The sequence below is a fragment of the Hyperoodon ampullatus genome (assembly GCF_949752795.1).
Source record: "Hyperoodon ampullatus genome assembly, chromosome: 10".
Classification (NCBI taxonomy): Eukaryota; Metazoa; Chordata; class Mammalia; order Artiodactyla; family Ziphiidae; genus Hyperoodon; species Hyperoodon ampullatus.
Window position 1 is genome coordinate 37,890,032 of NC_136923.1, and position 27,684 is coordinate 37,917,715.

At 41.5% G+C, this 27,684-nt stretch overlaps 2 protein-coding genes across 2 annotated transcripts in view; one reads left to right on the top strand and one right to left on the bottom strand.

The window, feature by feature from the left end:
- The first annotated feature begins 2,657 nt into the window (after positions 1-2,657).
- DCAF1 (DDB1 and CUL4 associated factor 1) overlaps positions 2,658-27,684 on the top strand; it is a 74,967-nt gene continuing 49,940 nt past the window's right edge. Inside the window, exons 1-5 of the mRNA XM_079712812.1 lie at positions 2,658-2,768; positions 11,824-11,941; positions 18,449-18,525; positions 20,897-20,970; positions 23,273-23,386. Coding sequence (XP_079568938.1) covers positions 11,832-11,941; positions 18,449-18,525; positions 20,897-20,970; positions 23,273-23,386 — 375 coding nt within the window. The 5' untranslated portion in view covers positions 2,658-2,768; positions 11,824-11,831. The remainder of the gene's footprint in view (positions 2,769-11,823; positions 11,942-18,448; positions 18,526-20,896; positions 20,971-23,272; positions 23,387-27,684) is intronic.
- On the bottom strand, positions 7,433-8,995 carry LOC307059096 (cyclin-I-like; the record flags this gene model as incomplete). The annotated part of the gene is given in 3 exon segments (XM_079712813.1): positions 7,433-8,421; positions 8,423-8,763; positions 8,921-8,995. Coding segments are annotated over 3 exon segments (978 nt in total). The 3' UTR covers positions 7,433-7,859.

Sequence of the window (27,684 nt, forward strand, 5' to 3'; positions counted from 1 at the left end):
CTCGGTGGCTCCTGTGACTCCTGGACACTTGCAGTAGCAGTCTTGTTCAGCAAACAGCAGAGTGGGAATAGATGTGGGACAGGACAAGGCACAGGAGTTGTGGTGGCACCAGGGTGGGGAAGGGCTGATGGGAGCACCTGGGTCCAGTGAACCTGGAAGTAAGTGATGGGAAAGGAGGGGTGGTGGAAAAGGGAAGAGGGGGAGATGGGGGAGACAGAGGATAGGGGAAAGAGGAGGAGCATCCTGAAGCTCAGAGGACGTGGTGCTATTGATTTTCCTACCCCAGTGCATGGGCATGTGTGGGGATGAGGGCAGGTTGGAGCATACCTAAGTCTGTAGCCCTTCGTGCTGGGACCAGGGCTGGGTGGCTCTTGCTCTCCCTTTGCCACTGGGCAGCCCTGCAAACATGACTTCTTGCCCTTTTGGATGGTGGCTTCTGCTTTTTGAGGCATACCATAAGGGGAGATGGGCACACGCAGAGCAGAGGCAGACAGAGTCCAGAAATGTTCTTCTAAAGAGGCCAAGGAATCTCTTTTTCCAATGATTCAGTTGTGATGTGCCAGGTCAAGCTGGGTGTGTGGGCCTGATTTATCTGTAGCTTTGTACTTGCACGTACTTAGATGTGAAGTGTTGGCTGTGAGGACTGGCACCAGTGCATGGGAGTGCATGCTTGTGTCTCTGGCACATGTTACCTTGGCCTACGAAATGTGACAGTGAGTGTGCTTGAAATGTGTGTGCAGCCCAGAAAACCTGAGTGCAGTCTTTTCCTCTTCCCAGAGCGGGAGTCTGGAAGTGCCTGCAGGTCTGCGGCTGCAGGTATGTGGGGGGGCTTTTGGCAGAGGTATTGGGGGCACAGGCATTATAGAACAGAGATTATGGAGGAAGCAGTTGCTAGACAGGTCCTGTATAGCTCCTGTTCTGCTTCCTCAGCCTCCTGGGCCCTGGCTTCTCCAAAGGCCCTCTGGCATGTCCCTTATTCCCATCATTTACCCAGGGCCCCAGGCTGATTTTCTGAAGGGGAGCAGTGCCATCTGGTGGCAGGCTGAGGCTGTGCCAGGAGGAGGCAAGCTGGAACCTGGGTTCCCACAAGGGATCTGTGTTTCAGGACCTCAGTCAGTGGGGAAGTCACCACCGCACTGGCTAGATCATGGAAAAAGGGAGGGTATCTAAGCCTTGAGTCCTCCATTCTCATGCATTTTGGGTTCATGACCCAGGGAGGCATGGCAGGAAAGTCAGGTGAAGGATTGCTGTAGCACTGATGTAGGAAAGTTATCAGTCCAGCCTCTGGACCCATGAACCTGGGCCCCATTCCTTGGGCCACCAATCTGGGCTCAGATTTCTCATCTGTGTAGGTGGCAAACTGTACCTACCCTGTGGGGTGGTAGTGAGGGTTATATGAAAAAGTGTGGTTAAAACACTTGGCTCAGAGCTATATAAAGTCAGAGGTAATGGTAGTGGCCATTATAGGCAAAGTCCCAGAAGCACAGAGAAGAGAGCTATGTGTTGTGGCAGGTGAAAGCGTTGCAGAGAGGTGGCACGTCTGCCACACTGCCACCCAACATTCTAGAATTTTGTGCCTGAGTATCACCTGTTTCAAGTTACATACTTAAGAGGAGGGAGGTCTCTTTTCTGGAAAGAGGGGAATGGGGTCCGGTGGGGAACAGAATCAAGAGGCCCAGCACCCAGGCTCTGGCTAGCTTCTTAATCTAGCTATGGAACCTGAGCATGGCAGACAGCTTGCTGTGTCCCATGTTCCCCATGTGAAAGTGCTGACTGTGAGGACTCCGTAAAAATGCACAAAAACTTGCTCAGGACTCCCAGAGATAAAGGCTCGATAGGATCTTGTCAGGGAGAGATTCTGCTCAGCTGTGGAGTTTACCTTTCACGTCTCCAAAAAGGGATCCCTGAGTCAGAGTCAGGAGTCGTTCTGGTTCTGCTGCAAATTGGTTGTGTGATGTGAGTCAAGTCATTCACTCTCTCCGGGTCTCACTTTTCCCAGCTGCAAAATAAAGGAATTAGATGACCTCTGAGGTCAGCTCTGCCTTAATCTATGTCCTTTTGATTTCTTCCTTTTCTCTGCCTCACATGTAATACCTAGGATAAATATTTATTGATCCTACAGGCTAGGTCTTGAACAGGAAGACCAGAGCCTTCTACTTAATGACTGCTGTGATTTCTCATACACTTCGGGAAATATTTTCTTAGATCCTGGTAGGTTCTAGGTATAATGGGGCCAATGGGAGAATAAAACAACGGCTCTTCCCTGTCACACAGGGCCGAATAAAGTACTGGGAAGGTATCCAGCCGTTCGAGCTTTGGGCTGGCAGGATCGAGTCTCGAGCTTTTCGCTTCCGCCTTCCTGAGCAGCCAATGAGTACGTAGCAGTTCTCGTTTATGCTAGAAACTACAAACCCCAGAAGTCAACGCGCGGGGCAAACTGCTCACGCGCCAATCAAGACTTGGTGGGCTCCGCCCCTAGAGGCGGAACTTCATTTACCACGCGACTTAGGGCTCGTAGATATTCCTCCGCTCACCCTGGCGTTCTCCTCCCGCCTCCTGCCAGCAAGCCTCGCGCCAAGTCGAGGGACGGGCGCGCGTGCGCGCGCGCAGCTTACGTTGCGAACGAGTGACGCATAATATGTGAACCGCTCCGGAGTCGCGGTCGCGTTGTGTGTGAGTGAGGGGGAGAGAGTGCGGGACCTGAGGCGGCGTGTGTGAGCTGTGTCCGCTGGCGGGGTCAGGGGGGAGCGGCGGAGCCGCCCGGGAAGGTGAGTAGGGAAGGGAGGGAGACGGCTCTGTGGCAGGGTGCGAGGAGACAGGGTGCATGGTCGGTCGGGCGGGAGAGTGGGCGCCGGGCTGGGGGAGGGGCGGCACCTGCCTGGGCCGCCGGCTGGGAGGGGGCGGGCCGGGCTTCCCGGGAGGCTTGGTACGGGGCCTGACAGGACTTTTCATCCTCCAGATTCTTGGCTCGGGGGCGGGGCCTCCACGTTCTTCCTCCAGTCCGCAAAAGAAGCCTCCCAAGTGTAACTCTTCCGCCCGGATTGGGGGGCAAGGGTGTGCCCTCCCCTGTCTTGGGGAGGGGCGCCTCTCATTCCTCTCATCACCTTTTACCTTCCTGTCCTCCCAGTCTTCGTTCCGTACGGGCCGGGGGGTGGGGATGGGGGTGGGTGTCTCCATCTTCCATGTCGTATGGCCGCCCCCTTCCCATACTGTGTCTCCGCCTCTAGCTCCAGTCACCTGGGCTGGCTCTCTCCTCCCTCGGCCTCGTGCCACCTCCCCTTGCACCCGCCCGGCTCTTGGTCGGGCGAGGGGGGGCGGGTTCTCTGGGCACTCCTCCCCCCCCACACACCCCCGCCCCCATGGTCGAAGGGAGGGGTGGAAGGAGAGGTGTCCGGGTCCTGCAGCTTAGAACCAAACCTTGGAGTGCCCGCCAAGCTTCCCGGGATCCTATTTCCGGGGGTTACAGCCGTTTTCAACTGGATGTCAGGCATTTGCTTAACTCCCTCTTCCTAGACGGTTTGCGTCTCACTTCCTCTTATTGCACTGTTAGCGCTTGCTTTTGCTTGTGCTGAAAGAAGTAGTTTTGGAGTGTTTGTAGTAGTTCTTTTTGAGTCCCAGATGACTCGTCCTTGACTATGTCACGTTGGCCTCAGTTTTTCCTTACTGTCTTTTCAATGAAGCCTTTTAATTAGTCTACAGGTTTTAATTATTAACAGCATCTTCCTGTTCTGAACGCTTTGTTAATGTACAGAGTGAGGGTTTCATTGGCAGTGTTGTCCTGTAATCTTCTTGTCTCAGTTTACTTTTAAGGTTTTTGTAAGCTTGTATAATTAGACTCTTTAGGAATCGATTTGCTATTCTTCTTGACGCTGTCAAGATTTGGGTTTTGTATATTACACTTATTATCCATTTTCGAGTGGTGATATATTTTTGGATGTAAAGGAAATAATAGATACAGAATTTGGGAACTATGAAGGAAATCCTTTTATGCTCAACATTTCTTGAGTAGTTGCTGAGCACAGTGTTTTACTATGTTTTCTGCTGTACAGTAGTTAAACTTTATTGAGGAATCTGGTGGAATGAACCACATGTTGGTTTGAAGTGATTGAAGTTGGTTTGTTACCAATGTTGTTTCTGTCATGGTCATGGACAGTAATAGAGTATTGTTATACATGATCTAATATGTTATACTAATTATTAGGTAAATTTTACTTGAGGCTCCAAACTTGGGTTTTTTCCCCAGTGGGTTTTTTCCTTTTTTTTAAAAGAAGGGTGCTTACAGGCATTTGTTTCAGAATTGTAACCTTATGGGAATCCTTAACGTGAACTTTTTTTTAGGCTTTGGGATAGTTTTTGCCAAATAGGCCATATAGTATTGTGTATTAGAAGAGAACAGGTTTTATGGATTAACTCAGAAGTTACAAAAGGTAACAAAATAGTGGAAAATGATAGAGCTAGGATAGTAACATATAGTGAAAAAAATCTTTCTTCTACCTTTATCCTTCAGAAGATCAGTTACTTGCCACAAAAGTAATAGTTATTATCCGTTTCTTATATATTCTTCCAGGGACACACACACACACACACACACACAGAAGCAAAGAGTGTTCTTTGCTTTTCTCACTTGACAGTGTACTGAGAGTTGGTCCAAATTAGGAAAGGAAATTCTTATTAGTTTTCTCCTACTTTATTTATTTTTGGCTGGGTTGGGTCTTTGTTGCTGCGCGTGGGCTTTCTCTAGTTGCAGCAAGGGGGGGCTACTCTTTGTTGCGGTGCGTGAGCTTCTCATTGCAGTAGCTTCTCTTGTTGCGGAGCATGGACTCTAGGCGCGTGGGCTTCAGTAGTTGTGGCACTCGGGCTTAGTAGTTGTGCATGGGCTTAGTTGCTCTGCGGCATGTGGGATCTTCCCAGACCAGGGCTTGAACCTGGGTCCCCTGCATTGGCAGGCGGATTCTTAACCACTGTGCCACCAGGGAAGCCCAGGTTGTGAAAATTCAGAATAATGTAAATAAATTACTTAACCAAGTGTCTATCTCATACAGATATTCAGTAATTGGTAACTATTGTATCACTATTAGACAGGCCATAAATTCTGCATGTAAAATGAAAATGAATGGAAAATGAATACTTATTTATCCATCTAGATTCAACACTTGTTATTAATATTTTGCCATGTTTTCTCTTAGTAGGTAGATGTGATATATATTTATTTTGTGGAACCATTTGAAAATAAGTTGCAGACATAGCACCCCTAAATACTTTGGCAATCATCCTTCAGGATAAAGACTTTTTTTTGGCCGCATTGCGTGGCTTGCGGGATCTTAGTTCCCCTACCAGGAATCGAACCCGGGGCCCCAGCAGTGAGAGCGCCAAGTCCTAACCACTGGACCATCGGGGAATTCCTTATTTTCTAGTTTTTTGCTTTTGGTCATCCTAGTTGTATGATTGGTATCTCATTGTGGTTTTGTTTTTCATTTCCCTAATGGCTAATGATGTTGAACATCTTTTCATGTACTTGTTGGTCATTTGTATATCTTCATTGGAGAAATATCTGTTCAAGTCCTTTGCCCATTTTTGAATCAGGTTGTTTTGTCATTGTTGAGTTGTAGGAGTTCTTTATATATTATGGATACTAGATCCTTGTCAGATATATCATTTGCAAAGATTTTCTTCCATTCTGTGGGTTGTCTTTTCACTTTCTTGATAATGTACTTTGACGCACAAAAGTTTTAAAAATTGAGGTCCAATTTATCTATTCCCTTGTTGCTTGTACTTTTGATGTCAAATGAAAATCCCTTGCCAATTTCAAAGTCATGAAGATTTACCTCTAAGAGTTTTATAGTTTAAGCTCTTATATTTAAGTCTTTGATTCATTTGGAGGTAGTTTTTGTACATGGTGTGAGGCAAGGGTCCGACTTCATTCTTTTGTATTTGGATATCCAGTTGTCCCAGCACAATTTGTTGAAAGAACATTGGTCTTTCTAGTAATGGTCTAATGGTCTTTCAACAAATTCTTTCCCTGTTGACTGGTTTTGGCCCACTTGTTGAATATCAGTTGACCATAAATGTGAGATTTTATTTCTGAACTCTCAATTCTATTGCATTGGTATGTATGTCTTTCCTTATGACAGTACCATACTGTTTTGATGATCGTACTTTGTAGTTTTGAAGTCAAAAGTGTGAATTCTTTAACTTTCTTCTTTTTCAAGATTGTTTTGGTTATTCAGGATCCCTTGCAGTTACATATAAATTTAGGATTGATGTTTGCACTAATGCAAGAAAGGTCATTAGGATTTTGGTAGGGATTGTACTGACGGTTGACCACTTTGGAGAGTATTGCCTTCTTAACAATATTAAGTCTTCTAATCCATGAACATAGGATGTCTTTCCATTTATTTAGGTCTTCTCTAATTTATTCTAGCAGTGTTTTGTAATTTTCCTTGTGGAAGTCTTGTGCCTTTTTGGCTTAAATTGATTCCTTAGCATTTTATTCTTTTTAGTGCTATTTTAAGTGAAATTGTTTTCTTAATTTCATATTGGATTGTTTATTGCTCGTACATAGCAATACAACTAATTTTTGTGTGTTAATCTTGTATCCTGTAACTTTGCTAACTTGTTTATTAACTATAGTTTTTATTTGTAGGTTCTTTAGGACTTACTATATATAGGGTCATGTCGTCTGTGAATAAAGATAATTTTACTTCTTCCTTTCCAACTTGGATGGCTTTTATTTTTCTTGTCTAATTGCTCTGGCTAGAACTCCAGTACAGTGTTTAAGCGGTGAAAGCAGGCATCTTTGTCTTATTTCTGATTTTAGGGGGAAAGCTTCCGGTCTTTCACTATTGACTATAATGTTAGCTGTTGGGTTTTTTTTTTTACGGTACGCGGGCCTCTCACTGTTGTGGCCTCTCCCGTTGCAGAGCACAGGCTCCAGACGCGCAGGCTCAGCGGCCATGGCTCACGGGCCTAGCCGCTCTGCGGCATGTGGGATCCTCCCAGACCGGGGCATGAACCCGTGTCCCCTGCATCGGCAGGCGGACTCTCAACCACTGCGCCACCAGGGAAGCCCCAGCTGTTGGATTTTATAATTAATGCCCTTACCGTATTGAGGAAGCTCTCTTCTGTTCCCAGTTTATTGAGTGTTTTTATCACAAAAGGGTGTTGGGTTTTGTCAGATGCTTTTTCTCTATCAATCACATGATTATTTTTTTTCCCTTCATTTTGTTGATGTATTACTTTAATTGATTTTCATATGTCAAACCACCCTTGTATTCCTGGGTTAAATCCCACTTGGTCATGATATCTAATCCTCTTAATATGCTGCTGCATTCATCTTTCTAGTATTTTGTTAAGGATTTTTGCATCTATTTTCATAAAAGATGTTGGTCTATAGTTTTCTTGTGTTTTTTTTTTTTTTTTTTTTTTTGTGGTACGTGGGCCTCTCACTGATGTGGCCTCTCCCGCTGTGGAGCACAGGCTCTGGACACGCAGGCTCAGCGGCCATGGCTCACAGGCCCAGCTGCTCTGCGGCATGTGGGATCCTCCTGGACCAGGGCACAAACCCGTATCCTCCGCATTGGCAGGCGGACTCTCAACCACTGCGCCACCAGGGAAGCCCTTTTTTTTTTTTTTTTTTTTAACTTAAAAATTTTTTGATCTTGAATTTTACACTTTTTTTGGTCTTTAAGTGCTTAAATAATGTTGAATTATAATTAGCCATACACGTCAACAGGTTTTTTTTCTGGCTCATTTCGAATCAGCCTGGTAAGGTATATACCTTTATACTGCCTATCCTGTTTTCCATGTTCCCATTCCCACAGTAGTCTACCTTAGTTTGCACTTGAAGGTAACACCTGGAGCTACATGACAGAAACAGGCTGCAAAGGTGGACAAGGGGAAGTATGTCCCTCTTGCCTTGATAAATCAGTGCCACACACAGAACCCACATTTTCTGAAGCATTATCTTCATTATAGAGCCGTTTGATCCCATCATAGAAGTCGTCCACTTCCATTTCCTCTACTTTGCGTTTAGCAGAGGTATGCTTGCACCCATTGGCAGCTGTGAGATGATGGTAGAAGGCTGCTGTACCTCTGACTGGCACTTTTGGTTTGCTGTTGTCCTTGGAGAAATCTGGGCCTGGGGCAGAGGAGGGATGTAATCTGAACACTCCTTTGTCACAGGTCACCAGGGTGTGCTTGAGGGGATGGTAGACATAAACGGAATTTAGAGGCAGGGAAGACTGCAGAGTAGAAAGGTGATGTGCCACAAGCTCCCGACAGTGGATCAACTGGGAGGTATCTATCTGTGCTTTCTGAAGCAGTTCAATTGTAAGAGGAAGCCAATCAGGAATGAGTTTCTCCATTTCCAAACTAACCATGGCCAGGGCAAGCATGGATCCTTTGAATTGCAGAAGTTGGAATGTGAAGAAAATCCAATTGTGTGGCTGTGTGAAGATCCCAATTCAACTTATCCAGAATAATTCTCTCCATCCTCAGAATTTCAGATGAAGAACATCCACAGAAACTATCTCTTGCCAACACCTTCAGTACTGGTATTCTCTCATCTTCCTCAACAGTCTTGGCAGCTAGGAAAAAACAGCTGATTGCAATACAACTCAGGTATTTTGGGTGGGCCTTTACAGTAGCTAAGAACCTGTCCAAAAGACTGCTGGCCAGAGCAAATGTTTCTGGGTAAAGGTTGAATTGGTACTTGAGTTTGGCCAGCCACTGAATCACTTCATCTCTCTGGGATGGAGAAACATTCTGATTTGTAGGCATTTTCGGCACATTCACTTTCCACATCTGGGCTTCCCTGGAGATTGCCTTTTCCAACAGGAAAGACAATCTCTGGTTTTCCAATGGCCCTGGAAACTTCATGATATCCTTTGGATCTGCCTGCCACCCAGCTTGATGTAGCTACCTTCTCCTCCTCTTCCTCTTCCTCCTCCTCCTCCCCGGCAGAGCTGTAGGCCTCACAGTGGTGACGAGGGGTCATCCGGGGGCCTGTTACCACCTCATTTTCCTCAGCGCACGGCGATGGGGTGCGCAGGACGAGGACGGGGCCAACTGAGGAGGGAGAAGAGGGGGAACTGGGCTGGAGGGCGCGGGCGCTGGTGCTCCAGCGGGACGCACGGCTGCGGCCTGTGGGTCGGTCAGCGAATTAGTTCCATGACGCCCCCGGACCTGAGGCCGCCGCCAGTCCCGCTCCTCCAACTGCCGCCGCTTGTGCCCGGGTAGGGAGGGGGTTCCCTCTCGCCATAGGGCGGCGGAGACCGGGGAGAGGCGGGGGGTGAGACCGGCTCTGCCCCTGCCTGGGGGAAGCGCCTCCGAGGGGAAATGGTGAAAGGGGGGGAAAGGGGGAAAAGGAAAAAAAAAGGAAGGGGAAGGGGGGGGAAAATAAGAAAAAACGAGACAGAGGCGCTGCCGCGTCCGCTCGCGGGGAAGACTCTCTTGTGATGTTTTTATCTGTCTTTGGTGTCAGGGTAATGCTGGCTTTATGTAATAAATTAGGAAGTGTCACTCCTCTTCAATTTTTGGAAGAATTTGAGGATTGATCTTAATTCTTCTTTAAATGTTTGGTAGAATGCACCAGTAAAGCCATCTCTCTCTTGCACTTTTAGGATGTGTCTTAAGAGATTAATTTTGCTGTTACCACATATTACTACTTTGCCCAGTCTCTAGGTCTCTTACCTTAGCATAAAATTTTACTGTTGAAAAAAATTGGTTAAATTATTGCCCCTCTCTACCCCCTGGCTAATACTCCTCCAGATTGGCAAGGTCATAAAAACGAGGAAAGACTCAAAAACTGTCAGAGACCAGAGGACACTAGGGAGACATGACAACTAAACGACATGTAGTAGCCTGGATGAGATATTGGAACAGAAAAAGGACGTGAATGGAAAAACTGGTGAAATCTGAATCAAGTCTGGAGTTTAGTTAAGATAATGTACCAGTTTTTGGTTTCTTAATTTTTACACCATATCACTATAAAATAAGATAACATTAGGGGAACCTGAACTGAGTGAGGGGTATATGGGAATTCTCCCTACTATCTTTGCAACTTTTTTTTTTTTTACAAATCTATAATTATTCCTATTAAATTTATTTTTAAAAATGCATATATAGTTAGTAGATTGCAGTCAGAAATACAGCCTAGGTCTTCTCAAGTTAAGGTCAGAAATCCATATTAGTTGGTCACATCTGTAGTATATCTTTGGCTAGAAAGACTGAAAATGTGGATTCTTTGTAGAAAAGCATTTTAACTTTTTTTTTTCTTTTTTGGAAGTATTTGTTCTTTGGAGTCGGGTAGCTCAGGTGACATGAATCACTCTACTATTAGAATTGCGTCAATTTGATTAAAACATAAATGTTTAAAGTTTAGAGAATTGGTGGTAAATATATTTCTTTTGGTCTTATGGTAGAAGAGTGAACAATAATCCTAGATGAGCTAGTAATGCCTTTGTGGACTGAAAATTTTTACAGAACAGTTACTATTTCTGTGAAAATACACATTTTGCATGGCAGGATTTGACATTTTGATCCTAAGACTGCTTTGGCAAAGAAGTTGATCTGTAAACCATCTAAACGTTTGGGTCTCATTTATTCCTTTTGGAGTCCCTTATAAACCTCTCTTCCCCGTGTGGATGTCACATGTGGCTCCTTCAGAGCCTGTCTCACCTCCCTGTCCTTCTGTACCCCTGGGCTAATCACTCAACCCAGCAAATTTTTCTGCCTTTCTCCAGCCTCTTCTCCTTCCAGAACATCAGCTGTGAGACAGATTAGGAAGGCTGAAGGACGAATGGGTTTATAATATTATTTCTCAGCTTTCATGTTGGTAATGATATCCACTTCAGTTCTTGATCTGTTGTTAAGAATTAACAGGAATGTGTTGCTTATCTTTCATAGAACTTTCCCTGAAGACTTACAAGAGCAAAATATTTCTGGGAGTAGTTTTTGCTGTATTCTGTATTTTAAAAAAAAAGCCTCAATGGTTTGGACCTCAGAGATCTAGACTTGGGATTATTATACATGTGGTGTATAGGTACAGGTTGTAGAGTTCCTTTGAAACCTTTCGTAAACTGAAATGACTTGAAGAGGCAATTACCTTAGGACACATCTTGCTCACGGATGCACAGAAATTGAGATAAAGCACAGATGCTCACAGGCACAGTTCAAAGCTGTAGCAGCTTGCTGCTGAGTGTAGTTCCCATGGAAGGAGCTTGGCGGGGCCACTCTCACTGCTTTGGGGTGCACACTGCCTTTATAATGGCTCGCTGCAAAGCAAACACAGCACTGTTTTTGCTTTTCGCCTTTTTTCGTAAAAGCAGAAGTCCTCTTCAGATTTCTTTGGGTTAACAAAACCAGATACTAGTGTAGTTCTTTCATAAAAATGCAGTGGCATAAAGCGAACTTCTCTGAAAAGCAGGGATACCTGTATGTGTGTTTCTGAGGGGAGAAAGGAACCATAGGTTTTGTCTGATTCTCGGGAATTCCTGATCCTAGAAAGGTTAAGAATCATGATTTTGATCCAGTACCCTGTCTCATTTGACAGTCTAGCAAACTGAGGTTGAGAGAGATGAAAAGACTTGTCATGACTTGATGAGTATCCAGGCTCCTAATCCTGGGTTTCCCACTGTACCACAAATAAAATTATCTAAAGGGTCCAAGGGTTAAATTTCCCATGCTTTTAGTTATTTCCCTTGCTTGCTCATCCCTTTTTTCCTCCCTCCTCACTTTTCTTTTCATAGGAAGTATATCAAATTTATTTGCCTGTGTTCATTTGTGTGTTTGTGTTTTTTTTTTTTTTTTTTTTTGCTTCCTTAGGCCAAGTCATGACTACAGTAGCGGTACATGTGGACTCCAAAGCTGAGCTCACTACCCTGCTGGAGCAGTGGGAAAAGGAACATGGCAGTGGGCAGGACATGGTACCTATCCTTACCAGGTATGAACAATTAAATCTTTTTTTTTAAAAAAAGGAAAAATTGGGAATTCCCTGGCAGTCCACTGCTGTGGGCCCAGGTTCAATCCCTGGTTGGGGAACCAAGATCCTGCAAGCCACACAGCCTGGCCAAAAAAAAAAAAAAAAAGGAAAAATTGGAGCATGTTATAGAACATTTTCACTTTGTGAATTCTTTTTGTTTTTTTTCCATAGAAGTTTTTTTAATGATTCTACTTAATAAAATATTTGTTTGCAGGAAGAAAAAAATTTCCCCAAAACTAGAAAAGCATTTTTAAAACAATTTTTCAAATTACAATGTTAAACTCATCTCCAGCTCTGTAAAAGTATATGACACGAGATCTCTAAAGTTTCACTGCATTTCAGGATTGTTCTTGGAAAAGATACTCTGCCAGAAAATCAATGGGGTCATTGGGTCTGACCTTAACAACACTCATTCAGACCCTGCATAAGCGTTGGCATAACGTAGGCCATTAAATAGTTTCTCAAGAGAATAGAATGGGCCTTCAGTAATTCTTCTTCTTCTCTTTTCAGTTCCTCTAGTTTATTCTCACTTCTCAGAGCAAAATAATTTCTGCCTGCCCAGATGAAGCAAAGTGAGAGAGGAGAAGGAAGGAAGGAAGGGAGAGAGGGAGGAAAAGAGAGACAGAAAGGCAGAAGGAAAGAAGGAAGGAAAGAAAGGAGGAAGGAAGGAAGGCTCACTTCATGAATTCTCAATCCATTTTTTTTCCCTGTCAGAACTAGTCTTTTATCTCTCTACTTCTTGAACCTTTTAAAATTTCTTCCCTTTCCTCTCAGGCCCTTTTGTTGTCATTCTCTTTCCTAGGTTCTTCTCCTGCCAGTGTTTTAGCGCCAAGGTTTTGTTTGTGGTTCTCTTCTCTCTTCACCCTAAGTATTCTACCTAGATAGTTTCATCTCTGTCCATGATTTAAAAAATTATTCTCATGTTAACTTTCAAATGTCTATTTTCAGTTCAGACTCCTCTTTTTAAAAATTTCAGACCCATTTCTCAGCTGATTGGTGTACACATGTTTACCTGGTTATTCCACAGACACCTGAAACATACTGTGTTCAAAATAAAGTTTACCATCTTCATCCTACCTCCCTCTTCATTCACAGTTTGTGCTTTTGTACTCCCTGCCTTGGTGTAAATAGTTATAAACTAAAAACTGAAAACCATTCTCCCTAGTGTATTCCTTTACTAGCACAACTTAGTCACCAAGCCCTGAGGGTTTCTGCTTCTTCTTCTTCCCCATTCCCACTTCTTTTATTAGGTATTGATCATGTCTTGACTGTCTCATTAGACAGTGTGCATTATCCCTCTGTCTGCAGTTTACCCTCTTCTAATATATCATCCCCTTTGCTGAAAGATTTATCTTTTTCATACACAGATCTGATTGTCATACCTCAGCTCATAATTCTTCCCTGGCACCCTTTTCCTTCAGAATGAAATGTAATTTAGAGTGGCCTATGAGGCCATTTATGATTTAGTCTGTACTTCCTTTTTCTGCCTCATAGTGTTGTTCTTCAGAGAGGAATAGAACCATATTTTCCACTGTCTGTGTGCCTTTACACTTGCTGTTTCTTTGGCCTGAAATGCCTTTCCTTGGTATATCTGCCTGGCAAGCTCTAGTCCTTTCAGGAAGCAGTTCAAGAATCATGTCTGTAAATACCATATGATATCACTTATATGTAAAATCTGAAATATGACACAAATGTAAAATCTGAAATATGACACAAATGAACCTATCTGTGAAACAGAAATGGAATCATGGACATAGAGAACAGACTGGTGGTTGCCAAGCGGGTTGGGGGAGGGATGGAGTGGGAGGTTGGGATTAGCAGATGTAAGCTTTTATATATAGAATGGATAAACAACCAGGTCCTACTGTATAGCACAGAGAATTATATTTAATATCCTGTGATAAACCATCATAGAAAAGAATATTTGAAAAAAGAACGTATGTATATGTATATATATGTATAATTGAATCACTTTGCTGTACAGCAGTAATTAACACAACATTGTAAATTAGCTATACTTCAATTAAAAAAAATCTTCCCCCCATTTTAATTACCACTTGTATTATAATTATCTTTTTAAATGTGTCTCCTCACTAAATTGTAAGTTTTTATTTAAGTCAGGTACTACTCATTTTTATTGGTGTCTCCTTCTGTTTCCTCAGACACTGACTTGCCCAATGCTTGGTACATAATAAACCGTGTGGGACATAATTTTATTGAATGAATGTGTTAAGGAAGAAGAGAAAGTGAAAAAAAAAGGCTGGGTTGGGATGCCCATGGTTTTTCTGAGCAGGAAGCCTCTGGAACATGGGACTCTTTAACATGTAATCTGTGATATCATAGCAGAGAAAAAAAACTTTTTTTATGCAATGATCTATTCTCTAGGGATAAAGAGAACTATGATCTTACGAAAGTTTATTAAACAGGGATAAATGCTTTGTTCATAATTGCTCTTGATAGATGGGGAACATGTGAAAGTACAGTTTTTTTTTAGAGAAAGGATTATTGCTGACTGGTGGAAAGTGGATTTTCATTTGTAGAGGCATTGGAGATTAAGAACTATCTCCAAGCTACTTGAAGTGCAGCCACAGTGAATTAAAGAATCTTAAGTATTGTGCATTTAATGTGTGTGGATTATTGATTGATGTACCTTTGAAAGGAGGAGAGAGTCATAAATGGGGATGATAATGTTAGTGGTAGATTCATTTAATTGCTCAAAAGATATAAAATATAAAGTATTTTTTAATACTTTATTTTCGGGAATTCCCTGGCGGTCCAGTGGTTAGGACTCAGTGCTTCCACTGCTGGGGCCCGTGTTCAATCCCTGGGCAGGGAACTAAGATCCTGCAAGCTGCGTGGTGAGGCCAAAAAAACCCAAAAACCAAAAAAATTTATTTTCAGGATTATTTCATATTAATTATCATATTTGACCCTGAACTTTGTCATTATGCTATGGTATTCAGCAGTGCAAAGCCTAAATGGAGGGACCCTATCTTCAAGGAGATAACCATCTGGGAGGCAACTAATGGCTCCAAAAAATACATAGTAGTACAAAATAGTATATAATGAAGTGCTAGATTGGCAGTGTGGTTTGTAAATATTCTAGGGGTTAGGAGAATGGAAAGAATTTGAATGAGTCCATTTCTTCTATTCATTCAACAAATGTTTGGGGACCTTTTGTGTGTCAGAACTGTAGGAGACACTTCTCTGAACCTCATTTTCTTCATTTGTCACTAAAAGTATGGGAGCTACATTGTTAAAAGATAGCCATCCTCTGAGCTGCTTGCAAAAGACTATAGGACTTCCCTGGTGGTGCAGTGGTTAAGAATCCGCCTGCAATGCAGGGGACACGGGTTCGATCCCAGGTCTGGGAAGATCCCACGTGCTTCGGAGCAACTAAACCCATGTACCACAACTACTGAGCCTGCGCTCTAGGGCCTGTGTGCTGCAACTACTGAAGCCCGCGCACCTAGAGCCCATGCTCCAGAACAAGAGAGAAGCCACCGCAACGAGAAGCCCGCGCACCACAACAAAGAGTACCCCCCTGCTTGCCGCAGCTAGAGAAAGCCTGCGCGCAGCAACAAAGACCCAACGTGGCCAAAACAAACAAAAAAACCCAAAAGACTATAGCCAGGCAGTAGAAAGCTAAGGTAAAAATACTGGGTTTTAACACCAATTCCAGTGGGCTTTCCGGTGTAGGATGTGGTAAATGTTCCTTGGAACAGGGACTTGAAAGTTGGTAGAATATACCTTGATTGAAAGCAGAGACAAGGTTTTCTAGGAAAAGTTCAAATGTGACTGAAAAATGTATCTAGGGGAGAATGAACTGGGGCATGTTTTTGTGGCAGTGAGGAAATGGGCCCCACCAGAGTGGAGGGTGAATATAAGGTAGGAATGGAAGATAAAGTTATATGGAGCAAGATCTTAAAAAGATCTTTAAGGTTAGACTGGGACTTCAAGAGACAGTAGGATGAATTCAAAGTATAGTTTTTTTTAAATGGGGCAAAACTCTTACCATCCTTCAAATTGTGGGTCTCTTAGTTCACTGGCTATTTCCTAAAGTACCTTCACGTCTGTCATCCCTCTCACCCTGCAAACTGGCTTCAGTTTGGGTGTTTTGGTGTATTGCATGAAAAGCAAATGAATTTCAGGCCTACCTACTCCTTTACTGACTATTTTTTAAAATGATCTTTTGACTATTTTCCTAAGAAAAATGTGCAACTCTATAACTTGATTGACTTTATTTTTGATGTTGTTTTATTTATTATAATTAAGACTTTGACTTAACTCTGTGAAAAAGGACTGGCATTGTGCCAAGCTATATGAGCTTAACCCAGGTTTTGTGGGGGTTTTTTTTAATATTATTGAGATATAATTTATAGTCCACCCACGGTTGCTTGACTGTGGATGTGGAGGGCCAACTGTACTATGCCATTTTATACAAAGGACTTGAGCATTAGAGGATTTTAGTATCCCTGGGAGGTCCTGGAACCAATTCCCTGTGGATACTGAGGGATGGATTGTTTACTTATAAAATCATCACCTAGATCAAATTATAGAACTTGAGTACTACCTCCAGAAGGCTCCCTCCTGCCCCATTGCATCAATATCTACCTTAGATTAATTCGTTTTCTATTTGTTATTGATTCCCAGTTTCCATAGGAACACCACCTAAATAGCTCTGACTTAAGTTCTGTTTTAAGCAGACTATATATATTAACTTTAGCTTCAGGGAAACTCTGTAAGATAGGGACTGTTATCCTCATTTTACAGATTAGGCGCAGAGAGGTTAAATAACTTGACCGAAGCCACAAACAGGGGAAGAGATACGATTTGAACACTGGCCATCTGGCTCCAGAGTCAATGTTTTTAACTTCTGCTGTGCTATATTGCTTAGTTTCCACTGAAGATACTAGTAGATCTTATAATATGTAATTTAAAATACATTTTATGTGATCATCCTTTGTGGCAAAGAGAGTTTTCATTGTTTAGGGGGAAAGGTAGAAAAGGTAGAAATACTTTTGAGGCTTGATGGGGAAAAGTATACCAGAGTGGGCGAGAATTTTTGCAGGGAGCTTAACCCTTAAGACTAGAAAGTATGGTTTTGTGGAAATAAAGCATGCAGGAAAATTTGAGTTAGGATAGAGCATCCTAGATACTGGAGAGCATGAAAGCCTTTTATTTGATTGTCATTATAATAGGTTAAAATTTCAGTCCTTAGGGTACTCAGAAAGTGATTTTTCTTATTTCAAAAAAAATGTGTGAATAAAAAAGAACAGTTGATAACATGCAACAACATGGATGACTCAACGTGCTGAGTGAAAGAAGTCAAACATAAAAAGAGTATATGTGGAGCTTCCCTGGTCGTGCAGTGGTTAAGAATCCGCTTGCCAATGCAGGGGACACGGGTTCCATCCCTGTTCCGGGAAGATCCCACATGCCGTGGAGCAACTAAGCCCGTGCGCCACAACTACTGAGCCTGCGCTCTAGAGCCCACGAGCCACAACTACTGAAGCCTGCATGCCTAGAGCCTGTGCTCCGCAGCAAGAGAAGCCCACGCACCACAACGAAGAGTAGCCCCCGCTCGCTGCAACTAGAGAAAGCCCGCACACAGCAGTGAAGACCCAACGCAGCCAAAAGTAAATAAATAAATAAAATAAATTTAAAAAAAAGAGTATATGTGATTCATTTATATGAAATTGTAGAACAGGCAAAACTAATCTTTAGTGAGAAAAAGTAGGTGAGTGGTTGCTTAGGGCAGGGGTGGGAACCTGGGTGGGTGGAAGAATGTTATAGACTGAGGTAACAGCACCTGGAAAGGCCCTGAAGCAGTTACGAGTTTGGACTCTGAAGAGCAGGGAAGGCCATGTGACTGTAGCTTAATAAAGGAGGGGTGGAAGAGTACAAGAAGTGGTCATAGATGCAGACAAAAGCCAGGTTACTGTAAACCTTGTAGTGCTTGGGTTTAATTTAAGTTGAGGTTAAGTCATTGAAAGTTGGAGGTGTATTGTGTCAGGTCAAGAATGGAAGCAAGAAACAAGGAGACCAGGGAAAAGCCTATTGCAGGTAGTCCAGAAGTTGATAAAGGTGGTCTGGACAAGGGTAGGAGTGGTCAAGATTTAAGGAAATGATTGAAGTCAGGAGATATTTTGTAGGTAGAGCTTATAGGAATTATTGCTGTGGGGGATGGGGAGAAAAGGAAGGTTTTAATGATGACTCCTTGTTTTTGGCTTCTGAGGGGATAGTGCTATTTTTTGAGACAGAAGAGTTGGAGAGAAGAATGAATTTGGGAGTGGAAATTGTTTTATGAGATAGTTGTTTAGATCTTTATGTTTGTTAAGAAAATACCCTTTTTCTAATTTTTTGCTTTTATTTTGTACCTTGATTGTTTAATTGACTATTGTAGGTAGTGATACATTTTTTTTTGTATGCTTGTCTAGAACTGACCCTGTCTTCTCTTTGTACTAGGATGTCTGAATTGATTGAAAAAGAAACTGAGGAATATCGTAAGGGGGATCCAGACCCATTTGATGATCGACATCCCGGTGAGACTGTGTTCTCTTAAGCCTGGCTCTAATTTTCTTACAAAAGAAAACTGCTAAGGGCTTCCCTGGTGGCGCAGTGGTTGAGAGTCCGCCTGCTAATGCAGGGGATGCGGGTTCGTGCGCGGGTCTGGGAAGATCCCACATGCCGCGGAGCGGCTAGGCCCGTGAGCCGTGGCCGCTGAGCCTGCGCATCCGGAGCCTATGCTCCGCAACGGGAGAGGCCACAACAGAGGCCCACGTACCGCAAAAAAAAAAACAACAACAACAAAAACAAAAAAAAAAACCAAACCAAAAAAAACTGCTTAATATAAGGAATATTTTTCAATTGAAATAGAATTTATTTGTTAAAATATTGCTCAGGGTGGGGGCAGAGAGGAAAAATAAATTCCTGGAAAAATGGAAATACTTTTAATATTTACCTATTAAATGGAAGATTACTATTACTAGAAACTAACTTAAAGGAACTAAATTATATAGATATACCTTATTGACTCAGTTGATATGATTACAAAGATTTAAAAAGAGAAAAATGTTCTCTCTTTCTGACTTTTAAACCAAAAGATGTTATCCTCTGTGCCTTCATTCTTCTAACAACAATAATTATCCTTTTACTAACGGGGAGATGTGGTTGAGAATGCATTCAGTGCCTTGCTTTTAGTTATGTAATTGATGCTTGGAACCTTGAATAATGAATGAATGGATTTCTTGATGTCTACTTAAGTGTTCCAACAGCTAAGATATGCCATCTCATGTTAATGTGGTTTTCTTTTGGGCTAATTTAATTAGAGCCATGACAAACCAGCCTGCTTTGGCATGGAATTTGCTATAATACAGAACTGTATGGGACTTGAGACTGCTATTTTATGTTCTCACTAAGGTAGAGTACCAGTGGGCAAAGCTTATGTCGTGTGGGCCCACACTGCATATAAAATTTCTCTTTATAAAACCAGGAGTCCTTTTTGGAGAGAAGAGTCTGAGATTTTGTATGTGGAGAGATAGTGAGATTGAGTGGGACTTATAAAAATAAGAACATTGTATATCCACCCAAATGTTCCAGGGTTTATTTCTGTTTCTTAGACTTTTATTCCCAAATGTAAGTAAGCTAAGCATTTCAGATTGAGTGTCCAGTTGTTTATGTGATGTTACCTGCTGCTCTTGTCCTAGACATCCCCACTTGTGACTTTGAGAACGGCTATTGAACTCACATCTTCAGTAAGGCAATCAGAGCATGAAATAGTCGGAAAGTGAAAAGAAATTAAGTTAATTTATGGGATTGTGAAAAGAATTAAAGAGATGATCATGCTTAGTGACATTGCCTTGGAAAGGATAAAATGATAACGAGGAAGAAGGGAGAGAAGAATGCCTTTTTTTTCAGTAGAAATTTAAAGACAGTTTTTTTCCTTCCTAACTCTTATGTTAAGTCATATTTGTCATTAGGCATAATTTCTATTAATAAAAATAGGGGTCACAGTTTCATCTTTTATAAAGAGAGAAAGTTAAGTAATCTGAAGTCCCCGTTTGTTTTTATGGTACCATTCTCTAGCTTCTGTTTTTGTGAATTACTTTGGGATATTAATTACAGCTTGGTAAAAACTTTATATTAGCAGCTTATATCTTTTCTTCATCCTAAATTGTATCCTTTGACTAAATTTGCCACTCTGAAAGGAAAATTAAATTGATGATAGCTCTTTTAAAAGCGAACCAGTAATTTTCCCAACCATTAACTAATTCTTTTACATTTAGGCTGTGTGTTGAGTAAGTCCTAGGTTCCTGGCCTCCTTTCTTTCCCCAGGAGCTCAGAAGTTAAGATGACCAAGTTTATTTTATCTTTAGAGTTGGTGATTGCTTGGTGGGATTCCCCCTGTCCCCCAAACCTGGAGTGTCATTACAGGTTTGAGGACACATCTCTGCTGCTGTTGGCATTATAGTTGAGAGATTGGATTGGAGCCTATCTTCTCCAGGCCACTCATCAAAAGAAGCTGTGCTTCCTTCCTTTCTTTGTCTGGGAAGTCATGGGTTTTCATTCTCTTAGGCTCCTTTATGATTCTTTTGTAGACCTTATATACTCTTAGTGATGCTGGTCTGGGTCTAGTGCTCATTTATTTAATTCAGCATTGATGTGTAGGCAATACACTGGGAGATGGGAATGTTAGAGAGCAGTGTCTCAAATTTTTTATTGTTATTTTTAATTTTAAAGAATGTTCCTTAAGAAATCTGATTCATCAAAAGAATCTTTTCTTTGTTTCTGTTAATTTTTGCTGGCCTTTTAATAGTACTTACAACAACCCAGGTGCCTTTCCAGAGGTTTGAGTTGCTTGACTGGGATGACTTACTCATTCCTTTGTTTGTTCCTCCCCTCTTCTTTTGGTAGGTCGAGCTGATCCAGAGTGTATGCTGGGCCACTTGCTGAGAATACTCTTCAAGAATGATGATTTCATGAATGCAGTAGGTTTGCTTCTTACTTTTCTCCAGAGATTATCATCAGCAGATGCTGTACCTTTATTGTTTTTTTGTAAATAGTCTGTTTTCTCCTGAGGCCTTGACAAAGTTGGGAATAGAGTGGGTAGCTTTTTAAATTTGGCATTGGTTCAATGAAATAGACTAATCATGGACTCCTTTATTACCAAAGTCCTGGTTGTGACCAAGGTGTTTTCTCTTTGGTGTGTACTTTGTTCAGTTGAATATTGGTGAGGGTTCCCAAGGCATCTGTGCTCATTCTGGGGTGAGATGATTTTGAGTTTGGGAATATAGGAGTTCTCTTGGGTTCCTGAATAGAAAAGTAAGAGTGATACATACCGTATGATTCTGCACTGACACTATGGGTGTGTGCATCGGGCATGTGGAGGGAGAGGAAGGTGCCTTATTTAACTCCGGCCTGCTGAGGAGTAAATGAGGGTAAAAAAAAAAAAAAAAGTATGTATTACAGCTCCTGAACATAGTAATTATTCAATAAATTGTGGCTATTAGGTTTGATTTTGGAGGTGGAATAGCATGATGCTTGAGAGCATGGGCTTTGGGGTCCATGTTTTGGGTTTAAGTGCAGCTCCACTCTTCATTGACATTTTGATCTTTAGGCAACTTAAGCCTCTCCAAGCTTTATTTTCTCAAAGCTTTATTTGCCTAATCTATAAAATAGGGATGATAGTTCTTACCTTAAAATGTTTTTGTAATCCTTGAATGAAATTAAGCATGGAAAGTGCTTAGTGCAGAACCTGGCACATGAGGGCTCAGTAATTATTAGCTATTATTTTTATCTGTGTTATATTCCCAATTTTATTTCTTTATCACTGGTGTCTCTTCTCTGCTTCAGATCACTTCCAGCTGCCTTCTAGACGTTCCCACATGGATATTTCCCACAGGCACCTTGAATTCTGCATGTCTAATTGTTTGCCCCACAATCTGTTTCTCTTATGCTCTAGCTCAGTAATGGTGTCCTTTCCTAGCCAGCTGGAAGTTATCCTTTATTCCTCTAAGCTTTCTTGTTCAGTGAACTTACAGGTCTTATTGTGCCCTCCCCCTTAACCTTCACAAATCCCTCCACTTCTTTCTGCCCTTGTTGCCAGACCTTAGGTTAGCTACCACCATCTCTCGATACTGCAATAGCCTCTTAATTGGTTTCTCTTCTTATCTTGTCCCAACCCATTCTTTACTTATATCCTGAAAATCTTTATCAAATGCAAAAAATGATCATGGCATTCTCTTGCTTAAAATCCATTAGTGCTTTCCCATTGCTCTCAAGATAAATTTAAAATTTTTTATTTTGGTTTATAAACCCAATCTCATGGCCTCTGTTCTCTCATTTTCTGTTCCTGACCTTTGGCCCTCCTCTCTTTCCCACTCCTCCTTAGCTATTCCTACTTGTCCTTCATGTTCTCGCTTGGAATCCCTTCCTCTCTAAAGCCTTCTCTGATTCCTTTGCAGAGTTGTATGGCTTCCTACAGGCTTCTGTAGCATCCTGTACTTACGATATTTGTTTTTCCAACTGTCACCTCTTTTGGATTATGAACCCTTTCATGGTGGGACTGTGTCTTATTCACTGTTGTATACCCAGCAATAGAACACAGTGCCACTTAGAGATCCAGTATTTATTTGATGAGTGCCAAAAGGAAAGTTTTATTGATACATTTATATATATAAAATATAAAACTCAAATTTTTTCATTAACTATTGTCAAGAATCAGGGAGGGGTGAGGGGAGGCTTATCTTGCCCTGTTTTATCCTTCTGAAAAAGTGTATATGAGGATGGGGGGTGTTTTCTTTGTGATACCCCTTGAGCTTTTTTTTTTTTTTTTTTTGCTGTACACGGGCCTCTCACTGTTGTGGCCTCTCCCGTTGCGGAGCACAGGCTCCGGACGCGCAGGCTCAATGGCCATGGCTCACGGGCCCAGCCGCTCCGCGGCATGTGGGATCTTCCCAGACCGGGGCATGAACCCGTGTCCCCTGCATCGGCAGGCAGACTCTCAACCACTGCGCCACCAGGGAAGCCCCCCCTTGAGCTTTAATTTCTATGGTTGCTGAGTTGTTTTAGGGGGATTTGACTTTAAAGTGGCAGAAGAAATTATATGGTATTATCATGGCTCAGCAGGATCATAACTATTTCTAATAATTACAGGTTTAATTAGTAATGTTAGGTATAGTCTTCTTTAATACCCTTTAGGCAAGCTATGGGAATGTATTAAGAATTTATTAGACGTTATTAATTTGATTGGGTTGAATTTCAGATGAGAAGTACTCCTTTGCTTTACAGCTGGTGAATGCATATGTGATGACAAGCCGAGAGCCCCCTTTAAACACTGCCGCTTGCAGACTCCTACTGGACATCATGCCAGGGCTAGAAACTGCTGTCGTCTTTCAAGAAAAGGTACTTACTAAAAAGAAAAGTCAACATTTTATTTTTTAGTTGAATGCTGATCTGTTTTTCTTTGTTAAAATAATTGTTATGGTTTTTTCTTATTATAGTAGTAATCTATATTATAGAATCTTAAGAAATTAAGACAATAAGAAAAATTTTTAAATAACTTTTAATGAGTACTTGCTGCTTGGGTGCTGTAGTCTTTTTTAAAATCTTAAGATCATATGTTTTTAGATATGGATTTGTGGATTTAATGATTTATGATCTTCAAACTCTTATTCCTTTTTTTTTATTGGAATGTAGGTGCTTTACAATGTTGTGTTAGTTTCTGCTGTACAGCAGAGTGAATCAGTTATACATATATGTATATCCACTCTTTTTTAGATTTCCTTCCCATTTAGGTCACCATAGAGCACTGAGTATAGTTCCCTGTGCTATACAGTAGGTTCTCATTAGTTATCTGTTTTGTATATAGTAGCATATATATGTCATTTCCAATCTTCCCATTCATCCCACCCTCCCTTCCCCCTTGGTAACGATAAGTTTGTTTTCTACATCTGTGACTCTATTTCTGCTTTTCTAATAAGTTCATCTGTACCATTTTTGTACATTCCACATATAAGCGATATTATATGATATTTGTCTTTCTCTTTATGACTTCACTCTGTATGACAATCTCTAGGTCCATCCATGTCACTGCAAATGACATTATTTTGTTCCTTTTTATGGCTGAGTAATATTCCATTGCATATATGTGTCACATCTTCTTTATCCATTCCTCTGTCAGTGGACATTTAGCTTGCTTCCATGTCCTGGCAATTGTAAACAGTGCTGCAGGGAACGTCGGGGTGCATGTATCTTTTTGAATTATGGTTTTTTCTGCGTATATGCCCATAGTGGGATTGCTGGGTCACATGGTAGTTCTATTTTTAGTTTTTTTTTTTTAAGGAACCTCCATACTGTTCTCCATAGTGGCTGTACCAGTTTACATTCCCACCAACAGTGTAGGAGGATTCCCTTTTCTCCACACCCTCTTCAGCATTTATTGTTTGTAGATTTTTTAATGTTGGTGATTCTGACTGATGTGAGGTTACCTCATTGTAATTTTGATTTGCATTTCTCTAATAATTCAGCCTCTTATTCTTAATGATGAGTAGTCTTCCCCGGTGATGAGGACGTTCTGTTCTGAGGAAGGCTGTCCTATTCTTGACAGTATTTAATATTCACTTAGTTAACGTTTGAAGGCTGTGCTGTGCTGTGCTGTGTTTTATGCTATGTGCTGGGAATATTTTGTCAGCAAGATAGGAGCTTACATTTATGTATATGTTTGGAAGAACAGAGGCAAACTGATAATTTCAAGTAAGGATAAGTGCTGTGAAGACCAGAAAATGGTAATTTGTTAGTGACTGTGTGTATATTTCAATTGTCAAAAATTAGTTGCTGTGTTTTTAGAAGTAATGTCGATATTTTGTCTCTTAGCGTTAAGAATTTGCAGTGTGAATTGCGTATGCCATATAGCTTTCTCTGCTTTTAAAGACACTAAAAATTTAATCTTCTGAAAAAATCTGGAAGTCTCAGTATAGTTAAATGCATAAGCCAAGCGAAACATCTGGAAACAGATTTTCTTAACTTTCAAGAAAATTTTATTACAGAATTGTACCACATAATGTATTTTGGAGAATGACATTGTTATTAATGCTATAGTTTGCAGTATTGTGTAGACTAGATTTAAAAATCTCTAATTAGCTCCCACTGTGGGAGACCAAAAAAATTTATCTCCTGTCAAAAAATTTTTTTTTTTTTTGCTGTACGCGGGCCTCTTACTGTTGTGGCCTCTCCTGTTGCGGAGCACAGGCTCCGGACACGTAGGCTCAGCGGCCATGGCTCACAGGCCCAGCTGCTCCGCGGCATGTGGGATCTTCCCGGACCGGAGCATGAACCCACTGCATCGGCAGGCGGACTCTCAACCACTGTGCCACCAGGGAAGCCCCTGTCAAAAATGTTTTAATGTGAATTCTTTTTTTTTTTTTAATGTGAATTCTTTTGAAAAGCAGGGTGAAAATGAAGCACTTACAGCAGTGTATTTGTTATATGCAAGATTTATAGAAGATTACAGATGATTTTACTGTGCTTTGTAAAAGTTTCCTGGTTGTCATTGTAGGAAAATCATCTCTGATTCTTTATAGTTTTATTGTTGTATGTTTAGAATGAAGTGAATACCCTCTGGATGTTGGAAACATGAAGGGGTATTTTGAATAATAAAGCTTTCTGCAAGAACAGTTTTGTATTTTTATTTTATTTATTTTCAATACATTTATTTATTTATTTATCTTTGGCTGCATTGGGTCTTTGTTGCTGCGTGCGGGCTTTCTCTAGTTGAGGCGAGCGGGGGCTACTCTTTGTTGCGGTGAACGGGCTTCTCATTGTGGTGGCTTCTCTTGTGGAACATGGCCTCTAGGCGAGCGGGCTTCAGTAGTTGTGGCTCATGGGCTCTAGAGCGCAGGCTCAGTAGTTGTGGTGCATGGGCTTAGTTGCTCCTCGACATGTGGGATCTTCCTTGACCAGGGCTTGAACCCATGTCCCCTGCATTGACAGGCAGATTCTTAACCACCGCACCACCAGGGAAGTCCTAGAAGTTTTGTTTCTTAATAACTGATTTTTATTAAGTTGAGAGAAGTAAATTATTCAAAGATAATCATAATTAGGTTGGAAATAACATTGCCTTGAATCCAGTGTCCTAGAGTGTAGATTATAAACCTCTTTAACCTTGTGAGACCTTACCACTGGATTATATGATGTTCTTTACCTTTCAGAAATATCCTATGCATATTTTTTGGTGTGAATCAATGTTTTACTTCTTTAAAAACATTTAATTATAGTGTGTAAATTAATGAGTCAGAAATCATTATTTTTGGGGACTTCCCTGGCAGTCCAGTGGTTAAGACTCCACACTTCCACTGCAGGGGGCACAGGTTCGATCCCTGGTCAGGGAACTTAGATTCTGCATTCTGCACAGTGCAGCCCTCCCTGCCCCCCCAAAAAAAGAAGAAAAAGAAAACAAAATCATTATTTTTAGACAGATTGGCAACTGGTGTTTCAAAAAGCTACAGTTAAGACTCATTGCTTTAGGGCTTCCCTGGTGGCACAGTGGTTAAGAATCCGCCTGCCAGTGCAGGGGACACAGATTAGAGCCCTGGTCTGGGAAGATCCCACATGCCACGGAGCAGCTAAGCCCGTGCGCCACAACTACTGAGCCTGTGCTCTGCAACAAGAGATGCCACCGCAATGAGAGGCCTGCACACCGCAACGAAGAGTAGCCCCCACTCGCTGCAACTAGAGAAAACCCGCGTGCAACAATGCAGACCCAGTGTAGCCAAAGATAAATAAAATAAAATAAATTTATTTAAAAAAAAGATTCACTGCTTTAGAGCAGTGTTTCTCAAACTTTCTGAACCAATAGTTAACACATTTTACTTTTTTTTTTTTTTTTCAAAATCTGGGTACATTTTGTTTTACATTGCAACCCATACATTATATGTATCAGAGAGTTTTCTTGAACATTGTTTACCCCTTTGTGCAGTGCATCCTTATAGTTTCTATTTCATTTCTTTTTAAGAGCTGGTTGTAAGTTACTAAATTGATTGTATTCTAGCTGCTGTTTAAAAAAGTTGCTGATTGTACTTTCACAGGTGTTGAAATAGCTTTAAATTTTATTTTGTTTTATTGTTTTCTGCTTATGCTTGCTGCTCTTTTTTTCAAGTATAGTTGATTTACAATGCTGTGTTAATTTCTGCTGTACAGCAAGGTGACTCATTTGTATACATATACATTCTTTTTTTTTTAATATTCTTTTCCATTATGGTTTATCCCAGGAGACTGGATATAGTTCCCTGTGCTATACAGAAGGACCTTGTTGTTTGTCTGTTCTAAATGTAATAGTTTGCATCTACTAACCCCAAACTCCCAGTCCATCCCTCTCCCTGCCTCCATCCCCCTTGATAACCACAAGTCTGTTCTCTATGTCTGTGAGTCTGTTTCTGTTTTGTAGATAGGCTCATTTGTGCCATATTTTAGATTCCACATATAAGTGATATCACGTGGTATTTGTCTTTCTCTGTCTGACTTTACTTAGTATGATAATCTCAGGTTGTATCCATGTTGCTGCAAATGTCATTATTTCGTTCTGTTTTATGGCTGGGTCGTATTTCATTATATATATGTACCACATCTTCTTTATCCATTCATCTGTCGACGGACCTTTAGGTTGTTTCCGTGTTTTGGCTATTGTGAATAGTGCTGCTATGAAC